General features: G+C 55.8%; 1 protein-coding gene across 1 annotated transcript in view; it reads left to right on the forward strand.

Moving 5' to 3' along the window:
- ACAN (aggrecan) overlaps positions 1-18643 on the forward strand; it is a 55771-nt gene extending 37128 nt beyond the window's left edge. Inside the window, exons 11-18 of the mRNA XM_066240055.1 lie at positions 1442-1657; positions 2232-5867; positions 11543-11656; positions 14551-14709; positions 15147-15229; positions 16399-16543; positions 17337-17519; positions 17905-18643. Of these exons, the coding sequence (XP_066096152.1) occupies positions 1442-1657; positions 2232-5867; positions 11543-11656; positions 14551-14709; positions 15147-15229; positions 16399-16543; positions 17337-17519; positions 17905-17981 (4613 nt within the window). The 3' untranslated portion in view covers positions 17982-18643. The remainder of the gene's footprint in view (positions 1-1441; positions 1658-2231; positions 5868-11542; positions 11657-14550; positions 14710-15146; positions 15230-16398; positions 16544-17336; positions 17520-17904) is intronic.
- Positions 18644-19978: the final 1335 nt, after the last annotated feature.

Genomic DNA, 19978 nt, shown 5'->3' on the forward strand with positions numbered 1-19978 from the left:
CCACCCCATGCCTCCGTGAGCTCAGACACTTCCACACCTGCGGAGGCCGTCAGCTTCCTTCCCGACCAAGTGCACAGCTGCTTTCCTCTGAACCAGAACAGATACCCCAGCCGGGGAATCCTGCCTTCACCCTTCCCGTGTCAGGACGGCTTCATGGATTTTAAATTGCACCCTCCTGGGTTGGGTTCTGACGCACTTGGAACCTAATTTCTGTCCCAAGGAAAGGCAGCATCATACAGTTGACAGCATGGAGTCTGGCACGAGATACTTGATTGAGCTCAAAGATCTGCCCCTAAGAAGCCAGTGACTCTGGGCAAGTCACTTCATTGTGTGCCTCTGTTTCCTTATCTGTAAATAAGATAGTAGTATCTATCTCAGAAGGTTGTTATGGGATAAAATGTTTTTGTATACACAGCACCTTTAAACTGTGCCTGGCACGTACAATAAATTCGGTAGAAGAGATGGCCCAGACCACCCTGAAATGAAGTGCCAGTGTGTGATGGTGTGTACATACTAATAGTGGGGTTGATGCAAATGGCTCTTATTAATTGAAGAGGTCAAAAATGATCCCACTAGTCTGACTGATGAGGGCACAGTGGATAGAGCTGAGGTCCCAGGTTCGAAACTCCGAGGTTGCCAGCATAAGCATAGGCTCACCAACTTGAGGTTAGGGTCACTGGTTTGAGCTTGGGATCATCAAAATGATTCCAAGGTCGCTGGCTTGAGCAAGGAAGGGCTCCCTGGCTTGGCTGTAGCCCACCGGTCAAGGCACATGTGAGAAAGCAATCAACGAACAACTAAGGTGCTGCAACTATGAGTTGATGCTTCTCATCTCTCTCCTTTCTGTCTCGCTCTCAAAAGTTAATTAATTAATCTTTTTATTTATTTATTTTTGTTTTTATTAAGTTGGAAATGGGGAGGCAGTCAGACAGACTCCTGCATGCATCCAACCGGGATCCACCTGGCATGCCCACCAGGGGGCAATGCTCTGCCCATCTGGGGCGTTGCTCTGTTGCAACCAGAGCCATTCTAGCACCTGAGGCAGAGGCCAAGGAGCCATCCTCAGTGCCCGGGCCAACTTTGCTCCAATGGAGCCTTGGCTGCAGGAGGGGAAGAGAGAGACAGAGAGGAAGGAGAGGGGAAGGGGTGGAGAAGCAGATGGCCGCTTCTCCTGTGTGCCCTGGCCGGGAACCAAACCTGGGACTCCTGCACGCCAGGCCAACACTCTACCACTGAGCCAACCGGCCAGGGCCTAATTAATCTTTTTTAAATACAAAGGTGATCCTGTGGACTGCAAGGATGGGGGTGGGGAGTCAAGGCCCAGCAAGGCTCTTCTTACACAGGCCTGGCTTACCTCAGAGTGACCTAGTTGTCCTCAAGAAGGGCCAGTGGGGATGGGTCAATGGTAGGAAGGAACCCTCACTACCCACATCCCCTTTAGGTGTCTCAGCAGCGCCCTCTCCAGGAGAAGAGGGGGGTAGCACACCTACAACACCCTCAGTCGTGGAGGACTGGATCACCACCCAAGTGGCACCCGGAGTAGCTGCTGGCCCCTTGGAGGAGGAGAGGACTGCAATCCCAGATTTCACCATTGAGCCAGAAAACCAGACGGAATGGAAGCCAGCCTACACCTCAGCGGGCACGTTCCCACTGCCAGGTCTGTGTGGCCTTCCCTGCCTGCAAGGGCTGGGCTTTGATGAATGGTTCTTACGCTCAGGCAAGCATCAGCCTTGTCAGGAGCACCCCGCCCCAGAGTCTGGGCCAGTGGAGCTGGGCTGGGGTCTGAGAGTTTGCTTTTAGGTGCTGCTGGTGCTGCTGGTCCAGGGACCACACTTTCAGAACCATGGGTTCCGATAAATGAGATTAGGAGGTGAAGTACTTGAAGGGTGACCTTGATCACCTTCAGTGATAGCCCAGCCCCCATTCAGTAGGTCGTGTGGGTGGCACCCCCTAAAGTCTTACGAAGCACAGCCTGAATGTGGTGGGGAGTTTCTTGGTCCCCTTCCTTCCTTCTTTCCTTATGCTTTCCCTTCCTCTCTTCTTCCCTCCCTTCTTTTCTCCTTTCTCTCCAGAGATACTGTACAAAGTTGCATTAGAAAATGAACACATCTCTGAGCTCTCAAGAGAAACATTTTACTGTAAAGGGAATGGAATTCAGCTTCCTCCACATGGTCATAAAATGGGGCTAAATTACTAAATGTACACCTTGTCTTTCTTCCTTTTTCCTCCAGGGGTCCCTCCTACGTGGCCTCCCACTAGCACAGCAACAGAGAGCACAGAAGGCCCTTCTGCAACAGAAGTGCCCTCAGCCTCAGAGAGGCCATCCCCCTCAGAAGAGCCATTCCCCTCGGAGATGCCATTCCCCTCAGAGATGCCATTGCCCTCCGAAGAGCTGTCCACACCTCCACCCCCAGTGCCCAGTGGGATGGAGCTTCCAGGCTCTGGGGAGGCATCGGGGCTACCTGAAGTCAGCGGTGACTTCACAGGCAGTGGAGAAGCTTCGGGACACCCAGACACCAGTGGGCAGCCCTCGGGGGGAAGTACAAGTGGACCGCCCTCGGAAGACTTTGATTCCAGTGGTGTCACCTCGCCTGTGGGCTCAGGCCTGCCTGTGGAGGGTGGACTGGCCTCTGGGGATGAAGATAACATTACGTGGTCCCACACTTCTGAAGTTGGTGGGCTGCCCTCTAGTGGTGAGGGCCTAGAAGGCTCTGCCTCTGGAGTAGGCGATCTCAGTGGACTTCCATCCGGAGGAGAGGGTCATCTGGAAACCCCCACCTCTGGAGTAGAGGACCTCAGTGGACTTCCTTCCGGAGGAGAGGGTCATCCGGAAACCCCCACCTCTGGAGTAGATGACCTCAGTGGACTTCCTTCCGGAGGAGAAGGTCATCCGGAAACCCCTGCCTCTGGAGTAGAGGACCTCAGTGGACTTCCTTCTGGAGGAGAGGGTCATCTGGAAACCCCCGCCTCTGGAGTAGAGGACCTCAGTGGACTTCCTTCTGGAGGAGAGGGTCATCTGGAAACCCCCGCCTCTGGAGTAGAGGACCTCAGTGGACTTCCTTCCGGAGGAGAGGGTCATCTGGAAACGCCCACCTCTGGAGAAGAGGACCTCAGTGGATTTCCTTCCGGAGGAGAGGGTCATCTGGAAACTCCCGCCTCTGGAGTAGAGGACCTCAGTGGATTTCCTTCCGGAGGAGAGGGTCATCTGGAAACCCCCACCTCTGGAATAGAGGACCTCAGTGGACTTCCTTCCGGAGGAGAGGGTCATCTGGAAACCCCAGGCTCTGGAGTAGAGGACCTCAGTGGACTTCTTTCTGGAGGAGAGGGTCATCCGGAAACCCCGCCCTCTGGAGTAGAGGACCTCAGTGGACTTCCTTCCGGAGGAGAGGGTCATCTGGAAACCCCCACCTCTGGAGTAGAGGACCTCAGTGGATTTCCTTCCGGAGGAGAGGGTCATCTGGAAACCCCCGCCTCTGGAATAGAGGACCTCAGTGGACTTCCTTCCGGAAGAGAGGGTCATCTGGAAACCCCTACTTCTGGAGTAGAGGACCTCAGTGGACTTCCTTCCGGAGGAGAGGGTCATCTGGAAACCCCCGCCTCTGGAGTAGAGGACCTCAGTGGACTTCCTTCCGGAGGAGAGGGTCATCTGGAAACCCCCACCTCTGGAGAAGAGGACCTCAGTGGATTTCCTTCTGGAGGAGGTCTAGAGACCTTTGGTTCTGGAGCTGAAGACCTCAGTGGGTTGCCTTCTGGTAAAGAAGACTTGACTGAGTCAGCTTCTGGAACTTTGGACTTGGGCAGAATACCTTCTGGAACTCCAGGGAGTGGGCAACCTCCAGAAGCAAGTGGCCTTCCCTCCGGCTTTAGTGGTGAGTATTCTGGAGTGGACCTTGGGAGTGGCCCGTTCTCTGGCCTGCCTGACTCTAGTGGGCTTCCAACTGGGTTTCCCACTATCTCCCTAGTGGATACCACGTTGGTGGAAGTGGTCACAGCCGCCACTGAAAGGGAACTGGAAGGGAGGGGAACCATTGGTATTAGTGGTGCTGGAGAACTATCTGGGCTGCCCATCGGCGAGCTGGACATTAGTGGGGGAGCTAGTGGACTCCCTTCAGGAGCTGAACTCAGTGGCCAGGCATCCGGATCTCCTGAAATCAGTGGGGAAACATCTGGACTCTTTGGTGTCAGTGGACAGCCATCTGGGTTTCCTGACATCAGTGGGGGAACATCTGGGCTTTTCGAAGTCAGTGGGCAGCCATCAGGGTTTCCAGGGGAAACATCTGGAGTGACCGAGCTTAGTGGACTGTCCAGACAACCAGATGTCAGCGGAGAAGCTTCTGGAGGTCTTTTTGGCAGCGGTCCACCATTTGGCATAACCGACCTGAGTGGAGAAACATCTGGGGTCCATGATCTCAGTGGGCAGCCATCAGGGTTGCCAGGGTTCAGTGGGACCACATCTGGAATGCCTGACCTGGCTTCTGGTGCTGTGAGTGGCAGCGGTGAATCTTCTGGCATTACATTTGTGGACACCGATTTGGTTGAAGTGACGCCAACCACATTTATAGAAGAAGAAGGTTTAGGGTCCGTGGAACTTAGTGGTCTCCCTTCTGGGGAAACGACAGATCTCTCGGGCACATCTGGGACAGTGGATGTCAGTGGAAAATCTTCTGGAGGCTTTGACTCCAGTGGGTTTACATCCCAGCCTCCAGAATTCAGTGGCCTACCGAGTGGAGTAGCCGAGGCCAGTGGAGAAGCCTCTGGAGACCAGACTGGGAGCAGCTGGCCCTCGGGAGCGTACGACAGCAGTGGGCTTTCATCGGGACTCCCCACTGTCTCTCTACTAGACAGAACTTTGCTGGAATCTGTAACCCAGCCTCCTACAGCCCAAGAAGCGGGAGAAGGGCCTTCGGGCATTTTGGAACTCAGTGGCGCTCATTCTGGAGCACCAGACATGTCTGGGGAACGTTCGGGGTTTTCAGACCTCAGTGGGCTGCAGTCCGGGCTGATCGAGCCCAGTGGAGAGCCATCGAGTACTCCCTATTTTAGTGGGGACTTTCCTGGCGCCATTGATGTAAGTGTGGAGTCTTCTGCAGCCACGAGCACCAGTGGGGAGGCCTCAGGACTTCCAGAAGTTACTTTGATCACTTCTGAATTTATAGAGGGTGTTACTGAACCAACTGTTTCCCAGGAACTTGGCCAGAGGCCCCCTTTGACACACATGCCCCAGATTTTTGAGTCCAGTGGTGAAGCCTCTGCCTCGGGGGACATTAGTGGAGCTACACCACGGTTTCCCGAGTCTGGACTAGAAGCGTCATCAGCCCCAGAATCCAGTAGTGAAACATCTGCCTATCCTGAGACTAGGATGGGGGTGTCTGCAGCTCCTGAGGCCAGTGGAGGAGCTTCAGGGTCCCCTGATCTGAGTGGGACCACCTCTGCCTTCCACGAAGCTGGTCTTGAGGGAGCCTCGGACCTGGGGGTGAGCGGCAGCACGTCAGCCTTTCAGGAAGGACCCACAGAGGGCTTGACCCCACTGGGAGTGAGTGGAGAGTTGACCACCACCTCTGACGTGGGCACAGAGACATCTGGCTGGGCTTCAGCCACTCCCATGGCTTCTGGAGACAGGACTGAAATCAGCGAAGACCTGTCGGGTCACGCCTCAGGTCTGGATGTTGTCATCGGCACCAGTGCCCCAGAGTTTGAATGGACCCAGGAGACCCAGCGCCCTGCAGAGGCGCACCTAGAAATCGAGTCCTCAAGCCCCTTGCACTCAGGAGAAGAGACTCAAACAGCCGAAACAGCCATCTTCCTGACAGACACTTCCATCCCAACTTCTCTGGAAGGGAGAGAAGAATCAGAGGCAACCACTACAGGTATTGTTGGGATTTTTTTTTCCTTTAAATGTATTTGGGTAGTTCACATGGTAATGTAGCAGGAAACAGTATAGATTCAAGCTTCTGAGCTCCCCAATAGATTAGCTGTGCAGCCTCAGGCAAGTTTCTTAACCTCTCTGATCCTCATCTGTAAAGTGGAAACAATACCGAGGAAGATTAAAGAGCATGTAAATACACATAAAGCAAGCACTTAGCATCATACTTTGCACTCAGTACATATTCATAAAGATTAGTAATTGCTACCATTAGAGTGAAGTTAGATCACAGGAACGTTGATGTATGAAAATTATCTGGTGTTGGCACAGGGAGAGGGAAGGATGACTACTTACATAGTGCTAGAAACTGCGCTCCTGCCTCCGTCCCATGGACTGACTATGAGATGAGAGAATAAAGCTACTGGTAACATCTGTGCCCAAATATTAACTTTGGGCAGGGTTCAAGCCAGCACAGTTTAAGGAATGATGAGGCGTCACTTTGGCTGAGTCCTGGCTCTAGACCCCACATTCCCCGTCCCTACCCTGGTACAAGTGACTCCCCTGTACTGTGGTGATTGTCTCCCCACAACACCATCCCAGCACTGGGCACCAGGAGCTGGCTCTCCTCCACTTCTGCTCTGGGGTCCCTTGCACGTACGTCCCTGTGTCCTGAGAGACCTTTCCTAGTCACAGAGCCCAGCCCCCAGATGCTAGGGCCTGGCGTCCAGGAGGGTCCCCAGAAACATGCTGAGCCGAAGTCAGCCTTGTGAGCTCGGGGGACCTCGTGCCCTGACCTCGAGGTCTCAGAGGCTGTGCCACATCCCAGGCGGCTAGCTTCTGGAGGCTCAGCCTCTCCCCAGGGGTGGCAGTCCCCACCAGGTCCCTTGCCGAGGATCCCTGTGGCGCTGGGACCTGCCAGCAGACAGAGGGACACATCATATGCCTGTGCCCCCCTGGCCACACTGGCGAGCACTGTGACATAGGTAAGACCTCATCGGGTGGATCGGGTGGGTATGCAGGCGGGAGGGAGGGTGCTCCATCCCCCACAGGGGGCTGCAGGCAGGAGGATGTAGCCAAGGTCACCTGAGGCTCAGGCTTCTCAGAGTGGGAAGGAGAGAGGCACAGGGACCTGGAGGAGGGTAGAAGCCACAAAGGGTACATTTTTCTAGGGCGGCCCTTCTGCATGTGAGTTTAAGAGAAAGAAGTCAAGCTAAGTAATGAAACTTACCAAGTAGTGTGTTGTTAAGCTGATGGTTGTTTTAGGAGCGGAATGCAAAATGTGCTTGAATTTTGGAGATCAAACTTGACACTTAAAGGCATGTTGAGTGAGAGTGTGTGTTGGGTATAGCCAGTCCCGCTCCACAGGCCCTGGTGAGGACGCTCAGGAGGGCCGTTGGGCACTGTTGAGAGCAAGCCTCTTTGGGAAGTTCCCCTACATGCTTGGGTCTGGGTGAGGTTTGGGTCCCTTTCTTGCCCTGAAGGAAATGACACAGACTGTGCTTGTCACCAAGCTCCAGAATTCATAGCTGCAGGTCAGGCGTGACCCAGCAGCACCCTGCTCCTGAGTACATACCACTTGGGGGACCTCACTTTGTCCTTAGCCAGGGGTCAATTAGCTTGTGGGGCAGGTGGTGAGGGTCCTGGGGGAATCCTCTGACTGGAGGGCCCTCCAAACATGATGATTAGAATCTGCCTGTCATTCCCTGAACGCTTCGAGACCTGTGGCCACGAGGGCGTTCCATCTTGTCAGCATCGCCATCCCTGAAGGAAGAAACCCCTGGGTGCCTCCCAGTCCATGGCCTTGGGTTAGCTCTGCGCTGCCCCACGCCCTCACCCCAGCCTCTGTGTAGAGTCAGGAATCAGAGACCAGGGTCTTTCATAAAAGACAAGACCCTCACAGGCAAAATGAGAGCCATGAGTCTCCAGGAGGAAAACAGCCCCTAGGAGGCCGAGGGCGCCAGGCAGCTGTGCTCTCTGACAGTCCCGACATCACACACAAAGAAGACCTCTGTGTTTATGTATGTATATATTACTGTATATGAAGATTTACACCTTGTGACATATGTACACAGGCACCAGGGTGGACCCTGCCCCTGTGTGGAGTCCGTGGTTGAGGACACTGTGGGCCCTCACGGCCAGAGACAGGATGTGCTTTCCTAAGAAGCTCCTGACCTTCACGCCAAGGGGACAGTCTTTCCACTGGGCCATTGTGACCCCAGGGACTGTAGCTGTACCCCATCCATCATTGACCCTGATGGGAGGATGGAGGTCTGTCTCCCTCCTGGGAGGGGCACAGCTGAAGAACATTCAGGGAGACTCTGGCTGTGCTTCCCAGCAAGTGGGGCCGGAGTCCTCAGTCCGCAGTGGGAATGGCTCTGTTTGTCCCACGAGTGGCGCCCCTGGTGGACACCATACCAGGTCTGCGTACACTTTTTCCATTGGAGAGTGCGAGTGGGGAGCCCCAGGTGTTTATGGAGCTCAGCTCAGTCGGTCAGCTCAGCCTGGGTCAGCGAGGAACAGACCCAGAGCCTAGCAGGATATACGGGACTGGGGCAGCCACCAGGACCTGAACCCCCTTGCCCTCTCTTAGTATCTTCTTTTTTTTTTCTTAACTAAGAAACAGGGAGGCAGAAAGGCAGACTCCCGCATGTGCCCTGACCAGGATCCACCCGGCATGCCCCCTACAGGGTGATTCTCTGCCCATCTGGGGCCGCTGTTCCATTGCTCAGCAGCTGAGCTATTTCAGCACCTGAGGTGAGGCCATGGAACCATCCTCAGCACCCAGGGCCAACTTGCTCCAACTGAGCCACGGCTGCAGGAGGGGAAGGGAGAGATGGAGAGAGAGAAGGGATGGGGGAGGGGTGGAGAAGCAGATGGTTGTTTCTCCTGTGTGCCCTGAACGGGAATCGAACCCAAGTTGTCCATACGCCGGGCCAACACTCTACCACTGAGCCAACTGGCCAGGGCTCTTAGTATCTTCTGACACCTCTCCAACCGAAGCAACCCCTTCCCCAACCTGATACTTGAAGCGAAAGGATGACCCTGGCATCAGATGTCACAGCTCTTGTCCCAGAACTTCTGAAACTAGAAATAGGTGACAATGGACCTTAACTAATCTAGTGTAAGGACAGCCTTTCTCTAATTATATATTTCAAAAAGCTTTCTTTCTCACGATTTCTTCCTGGACAGTTTGATCACTTCACTTCTTCCCTTACTTATAAGATGGCACAGTGACACTCATGCCATAAGGCTGGCAGGGGGATGATGTGTGTATGACACATAGCATCTGGCTCAGGGAAGATTCCTGAGAGATACTGCTTCTCTCTCTTCCCTCTCTTCCCTCTCTTCCCTCATGTAGTCTGCCCATTGCTCACAGCTCTTCCCATCCTCCACCTGCCAGCACCTTGTCTGGGGACCCCCACTCTGTGTCACTCACAGGAGGGCCCGCCCCTACTCCTCATGGTTCCAGAGGATGAGCACTGTCATGTCTATCACAGAAAGAAGTGACAGTGCAGGCCAGAGTGGCCAATGCGGAAGCCCCACACGGGACCCTCAGCCTTCTTCCTGCTGCTGGAGGTGCTCTCAGCTGCTCTAAACGGCCCTGTGGCCCCCACAGGCTCCCTGGTCTTCGGGATTGTGGCCCTCCCTCCACTCCTCACCTGTGAATCCAGGGCCCTACACCAAACTGCTTCTGAGCCCGGGAATGGTTCCTTGAGTTTCAGTCCCTGCTACCTTCTCAAATCTTGTGCCCTGGCCAAACACAGAAGGCAAAACAACACTGCTCCCTGGGCCTTGGGCCGCCTGGGGTGGGAGATACGAAGTAAGCCACGGGGACACCTGGAAGCCACCCGGCCTGCCTCGGGGCCTCTGCCTCTCCTGCCCTCTCCTACACAGGCTGCCCAGCGGCTGGCTCTCCTCCCCACGGGCCACTCCTGTCCCCCGCTCTCTACAACTGCTTTAGCGCCTACGTTTGCTTAATCCCCCCTTGCCCAGTGCTTCCCATCTCCCATAATGACGCTAATGGACAAAAGACAACAGGAGCTTTTCTGAAGCAGGAGAGCTGCCCGCAGCTTCCGCCCGGCCCACCAGCCTCACCTATTGCTGCTACTGCTGCTGCTCGGAATCCAAGTGCATGCTGAGATTTCAGTCAGTTCCTCGTGCATTTTGGGTTTGCTTGGAACTGTTGGTTTCTCGTCCGTGGTGTGCACTCCCTGAGATGAAGCTAAGAGCTTCGTGGAAAGAGAGAGAAAGAGAAAGAGAAAGAGGCCGGAGGACTTGAGATTTCCTGGCTACCCATTGCACAAACCCAGCTCTGGTCTGGAAAATGTCTACTCAGCAGCGGTGAAAAGGACTCAGAAAAAAGCACTTCTGCCTTCTAATCAGAAGACTGACTTTAAGGTATCGTCTGCTCTCGTGAGAGGCGAGAACTATGTCCTGGAACATAGTCCGTGCTCATATAGAAACCATCCCTGGACGCACGGGGTCCTGAAAGTTGTATAAACACAGGTGCACGTACCAAGGCTGAGTCACATATCAGAATGCTTCATGAGCCAGTGTAACCCATTCATTGCAGATTTGATTGATCTCCTGGGGAAAATTGCTTCACAATACTTTGTACTATGTTCTCAGGAAAGTAGCTCAAAAAATATATAATAAAGAAAGAAAGAAAAAGAAACTTGCAGGAGCCTTTGGAATACAAACATGAAGTTCTCTGCTTCTCAGTAAGATGCAAAAAGACCAGATTAGGAAATTTGGGTCTCACTTGGGCCAATGGAGGAAAATTGACAACGGCCAATAACTTACCCATTCAGCCCTGCAAAGAAATTGGATCAGAAACAACATGTTGGGCCAAAAGAGTGGAAGGGAAGAAAGTGCCTGGGAAGACGAGGCTGATGGGGACCCGCCTGTGCCCCAGGCTGGTGTTGGCAGGCGGCCACTTACTACGTACCTCACCGCTTCAAACGCTAGTCTCCCCACCAGCCAGGACGGAGACCCTCTAGAAGTTTTGACTCACTGAAGTTGTCTGTGTTCTGGGTCCACAAACTCAAAGGAGATTGCATGGAGAAATGTTGGGCTGGATTTCTGTTACCCCCTCTCCCCAAGAGAATAATACTGGCTTCATCTTTACAAGATACCCTAGAATCTTACAAGAATGGTGTCTGCAACCCCAAAATTTTTATGAGCTATAGTACCATATGGTCTTGTCCTCTTCCCTTAGTTCACAACTGTGAGGAAAAGAAAGAACTCTAACCAACCTTTAAGAACTCGACTTCCAGTACCCTTGCTCACTGCCATGTTGAACCAGTTCAGACCCTATTGTGTCTTGAAATAGTCACAAGAAAAGGCATCTTGAAGGAACTCTGTGCTCGCTGTCCCCAATAGACATTGGGCTTTAGAAGCACCAAATCTCTTCACCCACTGGGAAACCAGGCTTCAATGCTCAGCTTGCCAATCAAGAACCACACATGACCAAGAGAACCCTTGTTGGACCTTTGGCTCAGCACTCCAAGATGGCGGCAGCAGCGGCAGCAGCAGTAGCAACAGTTCTTAGTAAAGCCAGCCACCCCTACCAGGGCTCTGGAGAGCCGCAGGGCTGGCCACCCACCCATGAGGCTACAGTGCTTGCAAAGCTGGAGTTGCCAGCGGGCGTCCTAATGGTGGCCCCTTGGTTTCTTGCAGACATTGATGAGTGCCTCTCAAGCCCTTGTCTGAATGGAGCCACCTGCGTGGACGCCATCGACTCTTTCACATGCTTATGCCTTCCCAGCTACCGAGGGGACCTGTGTGAGATCGGTACGGCCGTCTCGGCTTCAGCTAATGTTACTAACTGCTGCACCCCCCCCACCCCCTCACCCTTCCCTTCTAACGACAGCCAGTTCAGGAGCCACAGTGAGAAGTCTGCCCCACTCACTCCCCGCTCCTTCTCTTGGTTCCCCGTGAAAACCCACCTCTGGGGCATTGGCTGAGCTGACGACGGGAGACATGCAGGCCATGTGGGGCTCTGGGGGACTGAACGCTAACCTTCTCCAGGGCTTCCAGACCTGCTGATGCCACCGTTGAGGCTGGTGCACGCATCAGACTAAGAGGACAGAGCTGATTCCTGTGTTAGTCTTGAAGGGGGCTGTGGGCGGGAGTAATCGTTCTCATTCTGGATGACAGCCACGATCCTCCTCTCCTCGCATGGTCATGGGCATACGTCTGCTGCCTCATTGCCCATGGGACTTTGGTGACTCCTCCATTGCTTTAGGAACCACTGTGCCATGCCGGCCTAGCTGCCTTCCTCTTCTTCCCTGGCCAGAGCTATGGTTTGTCTGCCTGAGAACTCCCATGTCACCAGCATGCTCCACTCATGCATGAGCAGGGACTGCTGCACGTCACCTTGTCCTCATCACCGCCATGACAGCTGCCACATCAATATCACTCTGGCACACACTTCCTTTCTCCCTCCCCCTGCAAAGCAAAGGGCTGATCAGAGAGAACAGAGCCTTGTTGCAAGGGGCAGGGGCTGAATTCTGTTCGTCTCTTAGGCGTCACCGACCCCTCTGCTTCTGCACCTGGGCCAGGCTCTGCCAATGGGTGGCTGAGCCCCCAGCTCCCTCACTGTGGGAGCCCTGTGGTCCTGGAACTCAGGGCCATGCCAACTCAGGATGGGGGGAGGGGGGTGAGACGGTTTCTAGTAGCAAAGGCCCACACAGAACTGGAATTGTGCGGGCCACTTAAAACTTAAAGCCATTTTTCATTAACTATCAAGTTGGACATCCCAGAAACTTCCAGCGAGCAGCTGAAACTCATGGGAAGTCTCCCTGTGGTCCTAAGCAATGTGGGAAGGCAGTTTTGGGTTGCATGTTGCTTGGAGGCATTGCCAAGGCCACAGACTGGTGGAGGGACTTTAGGCGTCCGCAAAACAAGGCCCAAGTTCTCCTCCTCCTCCCTCCCCGCAGGCTGTCATCCTCCACTTTTACCCCAAAACCCCAAGAAATTGCTGCGTGGGGTCTCTCGGCTGGGGTGGGAGAAGAGAGTGCTAAGGAGTTTCCCCCCAGGATGCCAGTGTGTCTGTCATTGGGGAGAAGGGTCTGGAAGGTCCATGCAGACAACAGCTCTCAGGCGCCAGGCTGGGAGAGGAGGCGTTCACCTCCCAGGAGTGGAGGCGGGGCGCTCACAGGGCACTGCATTGGATGGAGCAGAGATGGTCCCAGAGCCGCCCAGCTAAGCAGGGCTGTGTCTCTTCTCTCTCTCCAATCCTGAGCCCCTGCCACCACACGGAGTCCACCTCCTCCTGCAGCCTTCCTGGATTGCAGCTGCTGTTTCTCCCAGAGCCTCCTTCCTTCCCGCACAGCCCTGCCCCGCCCAGAGCAGCTGTGCCCTCCCGCTTTGCCTGCCCAGCTCTGCCCTCGGACACGGAGGTGGCCCAAGGACGGACCCAGCAGCCAGCTGGGAGATGGTGTGGGCGCTGCACCTTGGGCAGCGTGGCTGCAGGGGGGCAGCGGCGTCTTCCTCAGCCCTCCTGCTGCTCTGCCTCTCTTCTCGGGGTGCTGGCCTCCTGCTCTCTCTCCACTCTTTCCCAGTGTGTCTCTTCCAAACCTGCTGAGCCCGCACGCCTTCAGCCTCAGCCTCCTTCGCCTGGGAACTGGTCCTTTCTTCCTGGCGCAGCAGACTGTCCGGGGAGGCTGCCGTACAGCCTGAGGGACTCGCGGCCCTACACTCAGCCCCGGGGCCCCAGCGGCACCCTTCACGCGGGAGGCCCACGGGCAGAGGGAAGATAGGGTCTAGGAATGCCCTCTGTCCCCTGCTGTGCTGGCAAATGTTTAACAACGGGCTCTTGAGGAGAAGGAGGGAGCCCCGATGTGGCATCTGCTGGTTTCTGGGGCATCGTACTCCCATCGGGGCCAATTTAAAGCCACCACTGTGATGTCACTGAAGGCAGAGCTGGACAGACACGCACATCATGGCTCTCTCCAGCCTGAAGAGGCCAGCTGCAGCACACCCCTGCCTCCATCTGTCCCCAGGCTGCTCCTGCGCAGGACCCATTACCCAGGCAGCTTGTGAGGAGGGGGGTTCTTCCCTTCTCCTCATCTGCCACCCAGAAATGAAGTGAAAAGCCAGGTCCCCCGAGAGCCAGTTCTGGTGGACGGACTCAGAGCTCTGCGTCCTCTTGGGACCCCGGAGCAGGCTGATTTCTGCTCCTCTGTCCCCACCCCAGGTTCTGTTTTGTGTCCCCAGCTCTGCCTGCTGCTGCTGCTGCTGCTGCCGCTGCCTCCACAAACCTCCCCACAATTCCCCATCTCCCTAGAGACCCTCAGAGCCTCTGAACCATGTTTTGCCTTAAAGCTCCACATCGCCCACCTTCCCATGTCTTATTACTTGGCCAGCTGGGCTATGCCAGCCCTGCAGAGCAGACACCAATAGTAAAAGCTTTGGTGGGGGGGAGTGGGGGGGGGCAACATCAGGGAAAGAAAGGGTCCCTGGCATTTCCCAGAGGCTGGGAATGTGTCCGAGGTTCCTGGGACCAGAGCCAGGCCTCCCTGGCTTCCAGCTCAAGCCTCCATGCATCTGGGCCCCGCCCATGCTGTGAGGGTGTGGCGCTGCAGGTTGGGTGAATGCAGGGGTCTGTGCCCTGCAATGGGCAGCAGCCATCTGTCTGCAGTCCGCCTCAGCCCCGCCCTCCAAGCCCCTGACCTGTGTTGCAGACCAGCAGCTGTGTGAGGAGGGTTGGACCAAGTTCCAGGGCCACTGCTACCGCCACTTCCCCGACCGCGAGAGCTGGGTGGACGCTGAGAGCCGGTGTCGGGAGCAGCAGTCACACCTGAGCAGCATCGTCACCCCCGAGGAGCAGGAGTTTGTCAATAGTGAGTGTAGCCGGGTCTTCGGGGCCTGAGAGTGGCCGTGCTGGAAAAGGGCCTCACTGGCCAGATGCCTGCAGACTTGGACCCAGGGAGGCTTTAAGCATGGGGGGAAGGGAGGGAGGGAGGGAGGGAAGGGCAGACGAGCGAAGTCTGTGCGGCCAGTGGCTCCCACCGTGCCTGACACAGCCCACTGTCCATCAGAGTCAGCCCCGGAATAACCCTGTGGCTGTCTCTAGCCCATGTCAGCTTGGGGAGGTGGTCCAGAGGCACTCCAGGTGTGCTTGTGCTGAGACCCTTGTCAGTACCTCGGAAGCAGGCAGCACACTCCTCAGAGCCCACCCGCATCCTGCCTCCCTCACTCCCCTCTGCCCCTGTGAGCTCAAGCCTCAGACATCTGCAGAGGGCTCAGTGCCATACCCAACACCATGTCCTCTCTCCAGACAATGCTCAAAACTACCAGTGGATCGGCCTGAATGACAGGACCATTGAAGGGGACTTCCGCTGGTCAGATGGACACCCCTTGGTGAGTTCTGCCAGGGGTCAGGCAGGGTTGGCAACCCTTGGAAAGAAAATAAAGACCCCTCAGAGAGAGATGCATTCAAACCACTTACACATATTCCCTGAGCAGCTGCTGGACCGGACACTCGGGGAAAGGATGGTGTCTCATTTATTTCTGCCTTTGGACACCAGCCCAGGGCTGGACAAGTTGAGTGAATGATACCCTGAAGGAAGGAGGGGAATGAGGAAGGCAATGAATGAATGAATAAAGGCAAGCCACCAGGAGAGACATGTGGAAGCTTTAGAGGGGTTCTTTGCCCACGGAAGACTCGAGTCTACTCAAGGACACAGACAGACGGCAACACGCTGCCTGTCAGTGAAGGAACTCTAGGAAGCTTCCCTTGGGGGAGGGAATCAGTTATACTAGAGGAAAGGGGGACTCTTGGCCCTAGCTGGTGGCTCAATAGATAGAGTGTCAGCCCAGCCTACAGACGTCCTGGGTTTGATTCCTGGTCAGGGCACACAGGAGAAGCAACCATCTGTTTCTCTCCTCCTTCTCTCCCTTTCCCCTCCCACAGCCAGTGCCTCGACTGGTTCGAGTGTCAGCCCCTGGTGCTGAGGATAGCTTGGCTGGTCCAAGCACATCAGCCTCAGGCACTAAACATAGCTCAGTTGATTTGAGCATCGGCCCTAGATGGGGGTTGCCAGGTGCATCCTGGTTGGGGTGCATGCAGGAGTCTGTCTCATTGTCCCCTCCTCTCACTTACAAGAAAAAATTAAAAAAAAGAAAGGGGACTCTTGTCTGTACCAGAGCCTGGGACAGCCTGCGGAGGCAGAGTAGGCAGGGGAGCCATGCTTCTGCCACTCCAGTCCTACCCAAGCAAGGCTGCCTGCGTGCACTTCCCCTGCTGGCCTGTATGGAACAGGAGGATGACATCAACTCCTTAACAGGGACTGTGACACTTGTGGGTTGTCGGAGCCGCTGAGAAGGACCACAGCTAGGCAGCCCTCTTTGGAGGGCCCATGGGTCCCATGGTGCCCAGGACAATCCTGACCAGATTCCCAGCAGCCTTTGCACTGCTGCCAGAAGAGAAAGGAGACAAGGGTGGGGCTTGACAGGGGGAGAAAGTGGGGACCAGGCTGAGTCACCTGGCTCCTGACCCCTCCTCACCCCTTGCCCACTCCTACCCACAGCAATATGAGAACTGGCGCCCCAACCAGCCCGACAACTTCTTCGCCAGCGGAGAGGACTGTGTGGTGATGATCTGGCATGAGAAGGGAGAGTGGAATGACGTGCCCTGCAATTACCACCTGCCCTTCACGTGTAAAAAGGGCACAGGTAACCGGGCCGGGAGGGGTCCCTGCAATTACCACCTGCCCTTCACGTGTAAAAAGGGCACAGGTAACCGGGCCGGGAGGGGTCCCTGCAATTACCACCTGCCCTTCACGTGTAAAAAGGGCACAGGTAACCGGGCCGGGAGGGGTCCCTGCAATTACCACCTGCCCTTCACGTGTAAAAAGGGCACAGGTAACTGGGCCGGGAGGGGTCCAGGTGGGAGGAATCGAGACTTTAGGTTTCTGCTATGTGACGAGGCAAAGGCGAGTCACCTTGTCTCTGGCTGCTGATGTCACCTCACTGCCACCATGCAGGCTGGAGCTGGCCTGGGGGGGCCTCTCCCAGAATCAGCATCCCAGGGCCAATGGCAAGGGCGCGTCTACTCCTGGGGACTGTTTCGGTCCCCCTTTCCTCTGCACCAGGAGGTTTTCATAAATGAGTCACAGACGGCCTGCCTGGCTCTCGCCCCCTTCCTCTCCCTGCTTCCCTCCCTTTCTTTTTCCCTCATCCCCTGAAGACCCTCCTTTTATTCGCTTCCTGTGGCTTTAAGTCATGGAGGAACCCAGATGGTTCCCAGATTCTGAGCGCCGCGTGCGTGCATACGTGCGTGCACATGCCCCTTGGTCAGCAGCCAGGGCTCACAGCAGGGTGTCCGGGCTCCACGCCCCTGTCATGGTGCCTCGGGCCCCAGGCTGTCTCAGCACAGCCAGAGGGGACCACACTGGCTCATCATGGACATGGGTCATCACAAGAGACCCCCCCCAAAGCCCCTCTCTGAAGGGTGTTTGCCCCTCAGTGGCCTGCGGAGAGCCCCCCATGGTGGAACACGCCAGAACGTTCGGCCAGAAGAAGGACCGGTATGAGATCAATTCCCTGGTTCGGTACCAGTGCACTGAGGGCTTCGTCCAGCGGCACGTGCCCACCATCCGGTGCCAGCCCAGCGGGCAGTGGGAGGAGCCTCGGATCACCTGCACAGACCGTGAGCATCGTGCCTCCCACCCCTCACCGGGCACAGCGTTACAGCCCACTCACATGTCCGAAAGTGCTGGCCCTGTCTCAGGGGTCCTGAACTCACACCGTCAGCACCTTATGTGGACAAGGTCACCTATCACGGCCCTCTTCCTCCAGAGAGGACGGAGAAAGCAGGCAGCCCACTTTCCTTTTCAACACCAGCCCAAAGCCCCTTAGCCCAAGTTGGTTCAGGAGAAAGCAAAACCAGGAGGCGGAAAAACACTTGGGCTGCCTTCGCTAGCTGGGGCTTCTGCAGGGAGGGGAGCCGGTGGAGAAAGGGCAACAGAGAGAGGCTGGGCTGGCCCGCTTTCTTCCCGGGGTTCACCCAGCTTGCTCCCTCTCCCTCCCCCCAGCCGCCACCTACAAGCGCAGGCTACAGAAGCGGAGCTCCCGGACCCCACGGAGGAGCCGCCCCAGCACAGCCCACTGAGAGGAGCTCCGGGACGCACCCAGGATGCTGAGCCCAGAAGCCTTGCCAGGCTGACGTCCCACCCGGATGGTGTCCTCTTCTTGTCGCTTTCTGTCATATAAGGAATTCCATTAAAGAAGAAAAAAAATTTAACTCCCACATTGTGTATGCACCCACCGACCCACGCACCTCCCCCCAAATTGCCAAAACTGCATCTGACCTTCCCCCCCAAATGCCAAAGCAAAGCAAACGTATTGTAACCCACGGACTGAGTTTAGAGACATTTCTTCATTCTCCCGTTGTGCCTTTTCCAGGGACCAGTGCAGGGACAGGGGGAGCAGGGAGGGGTTAAGTTAAATAAAGAAGATTATTTTTTGTTTGCTGACTTTATCCAAGAGCAGTGCAATCGTTGGTTCTTTGACCTCCAGGGAGAGCTAGGGAGGAGGGAGGGGGGAGGAGGGGCCAGAAGACGCTGGAAGGGGCAGAGGCCCAGGGCATGGAGAACTGGGAGCCATAGCTGAACGTACAGGATGAGGGCCGCGCCGAGGCGTGGGGAAAGGACAGTGGGCTCCTGCGGCCCGGGGTGAGCGGGCAGCTGAGCACCGAGTCTTCCGCTGCATGGGGGTCAGGTCCCCTCCAAGGGTCCCTCTCCCAGCGTCCTCTCATCCTGTCTGCCACCCTAGCAGGTGTCATCTCTCTCGGCAGGGCTGGGTGAGGGGCACTTCCTTCCCAGGGGGAGTGCCGCCCCACCCCCTCCCTCCCCTCCCCCCCCCTCACCCCCCCCCCCCCGGGACCGTGCAGGCACCAGGGTTCCGTGCACCTATTTATATTTTTGAAAATTGAAGATTATGATAATTATAATAATAAAGACATTGGAAGAGATCTATTTCTTTTCCCTTTTTTCTTTTTTTTTAATTTAAGGAGAATACAACCGTGGTCTAGGGTCTACTGAAGGGGAGCTTAGGAATGGTGGGTGCGGGGACATGTTTTCATCAAATAACCCCCAACTAGTGTAAATCCTATCTGATCAGAGAGCCTGCTAGGCTTAAATCTTACAAGGGCTCAGGTGGGTTTGATGGGGAGGCTGTGTGTGTGAGTGTGCGTGTGTGCGTGTGAGTGTGTGTGTGTGTGCGTGTGTGTGCGTGTGTGTGCGTGTGTGTGTGTGCGTGTGTGCGTGTGTGTGTGTGTGCGTGTGTGCGTGTGTGTGAGTGTGTGTGTGTGCGTGTGTGCGTGTGTGTGAGTGTGTGTGTGTGAGTGTGTGTGTGTGAGTGTGTGTGCGTGTGTGCGTGTGTGAGTGTGTGTGTGAGTGTGTGTGCGTGTGTGCGTGTGTGCGTGTGCGTGTGTGTGCGTGTGTGTGTGAGTGTGTGTGTGTGCGTGTGTGAGTGTGTGTGTGTGTGCGTGTGTGCGTGTGTGTGTGTGTGTGTGTGCGTGTGTGTGTGTGTGTGTGTGTGCGTGTGTGCGTGTGTGTGAGACAGTGGATGGGTCACTGCAGAGTTGGTCCTTTGATATCACACTTTGCTCCCATCGAGCTGGTCGGCTGAATGCGATGCAGAGCAGGATAGAGGAGGGTTGGGGTGGAGGAGGGGTTGCAGCACCATTTCTTGTCCAAAAAAAAAAAAAGCACATGCACCAAATTGGGGAAAATGAGAACAAAACACAGACTTGGAACTGAGAGAGGGGAGGGCAGGAGAGGCCTTCCCCCCTGCCCGGGGTCTCACATGGCAGCCGGGGCCCAGCTCCAGACCTAGATCCTCAGAGGCCCCAAACCCAGCTCGGAGTCGGGGGACGTCCTCTCCCCCGCAGAGTGAGGCGGAGGAAGGGCGGCAGCCACCACTGTGCCCTGAGCCCTGTGTCACTGCCCACTCTGGGCAGCGGCCTCCCTGGGACAAGGAGAAGGACTGAGCTCAGTGACAGCACAGAGTCCTGTGAGCCCAGGAACCATACGTGTCCCGGAGGAGAGGGGTTGGATCAAGGAACATGGGGGTGTCAACCCAAGCAAAGGCAGGATTTGGGATCTG

The sequence above is a fragment of the Saccopteryx bilineata genome, chromosome 7 (genome assembly GCF_036850765.1).
Source record: "Saccopteryx bilineata isolate mSacBil1 chromosome 7, mSacBil1_pri_phased_curated, whole genome shotgun sequence".
NCBI classification, from domain to species: Eukaryota; Metazoa; Chordata; class Mammalia; order Chiroptera; family Emballonuridae; genus Saccopteryx; species Saccopteryx bilineata.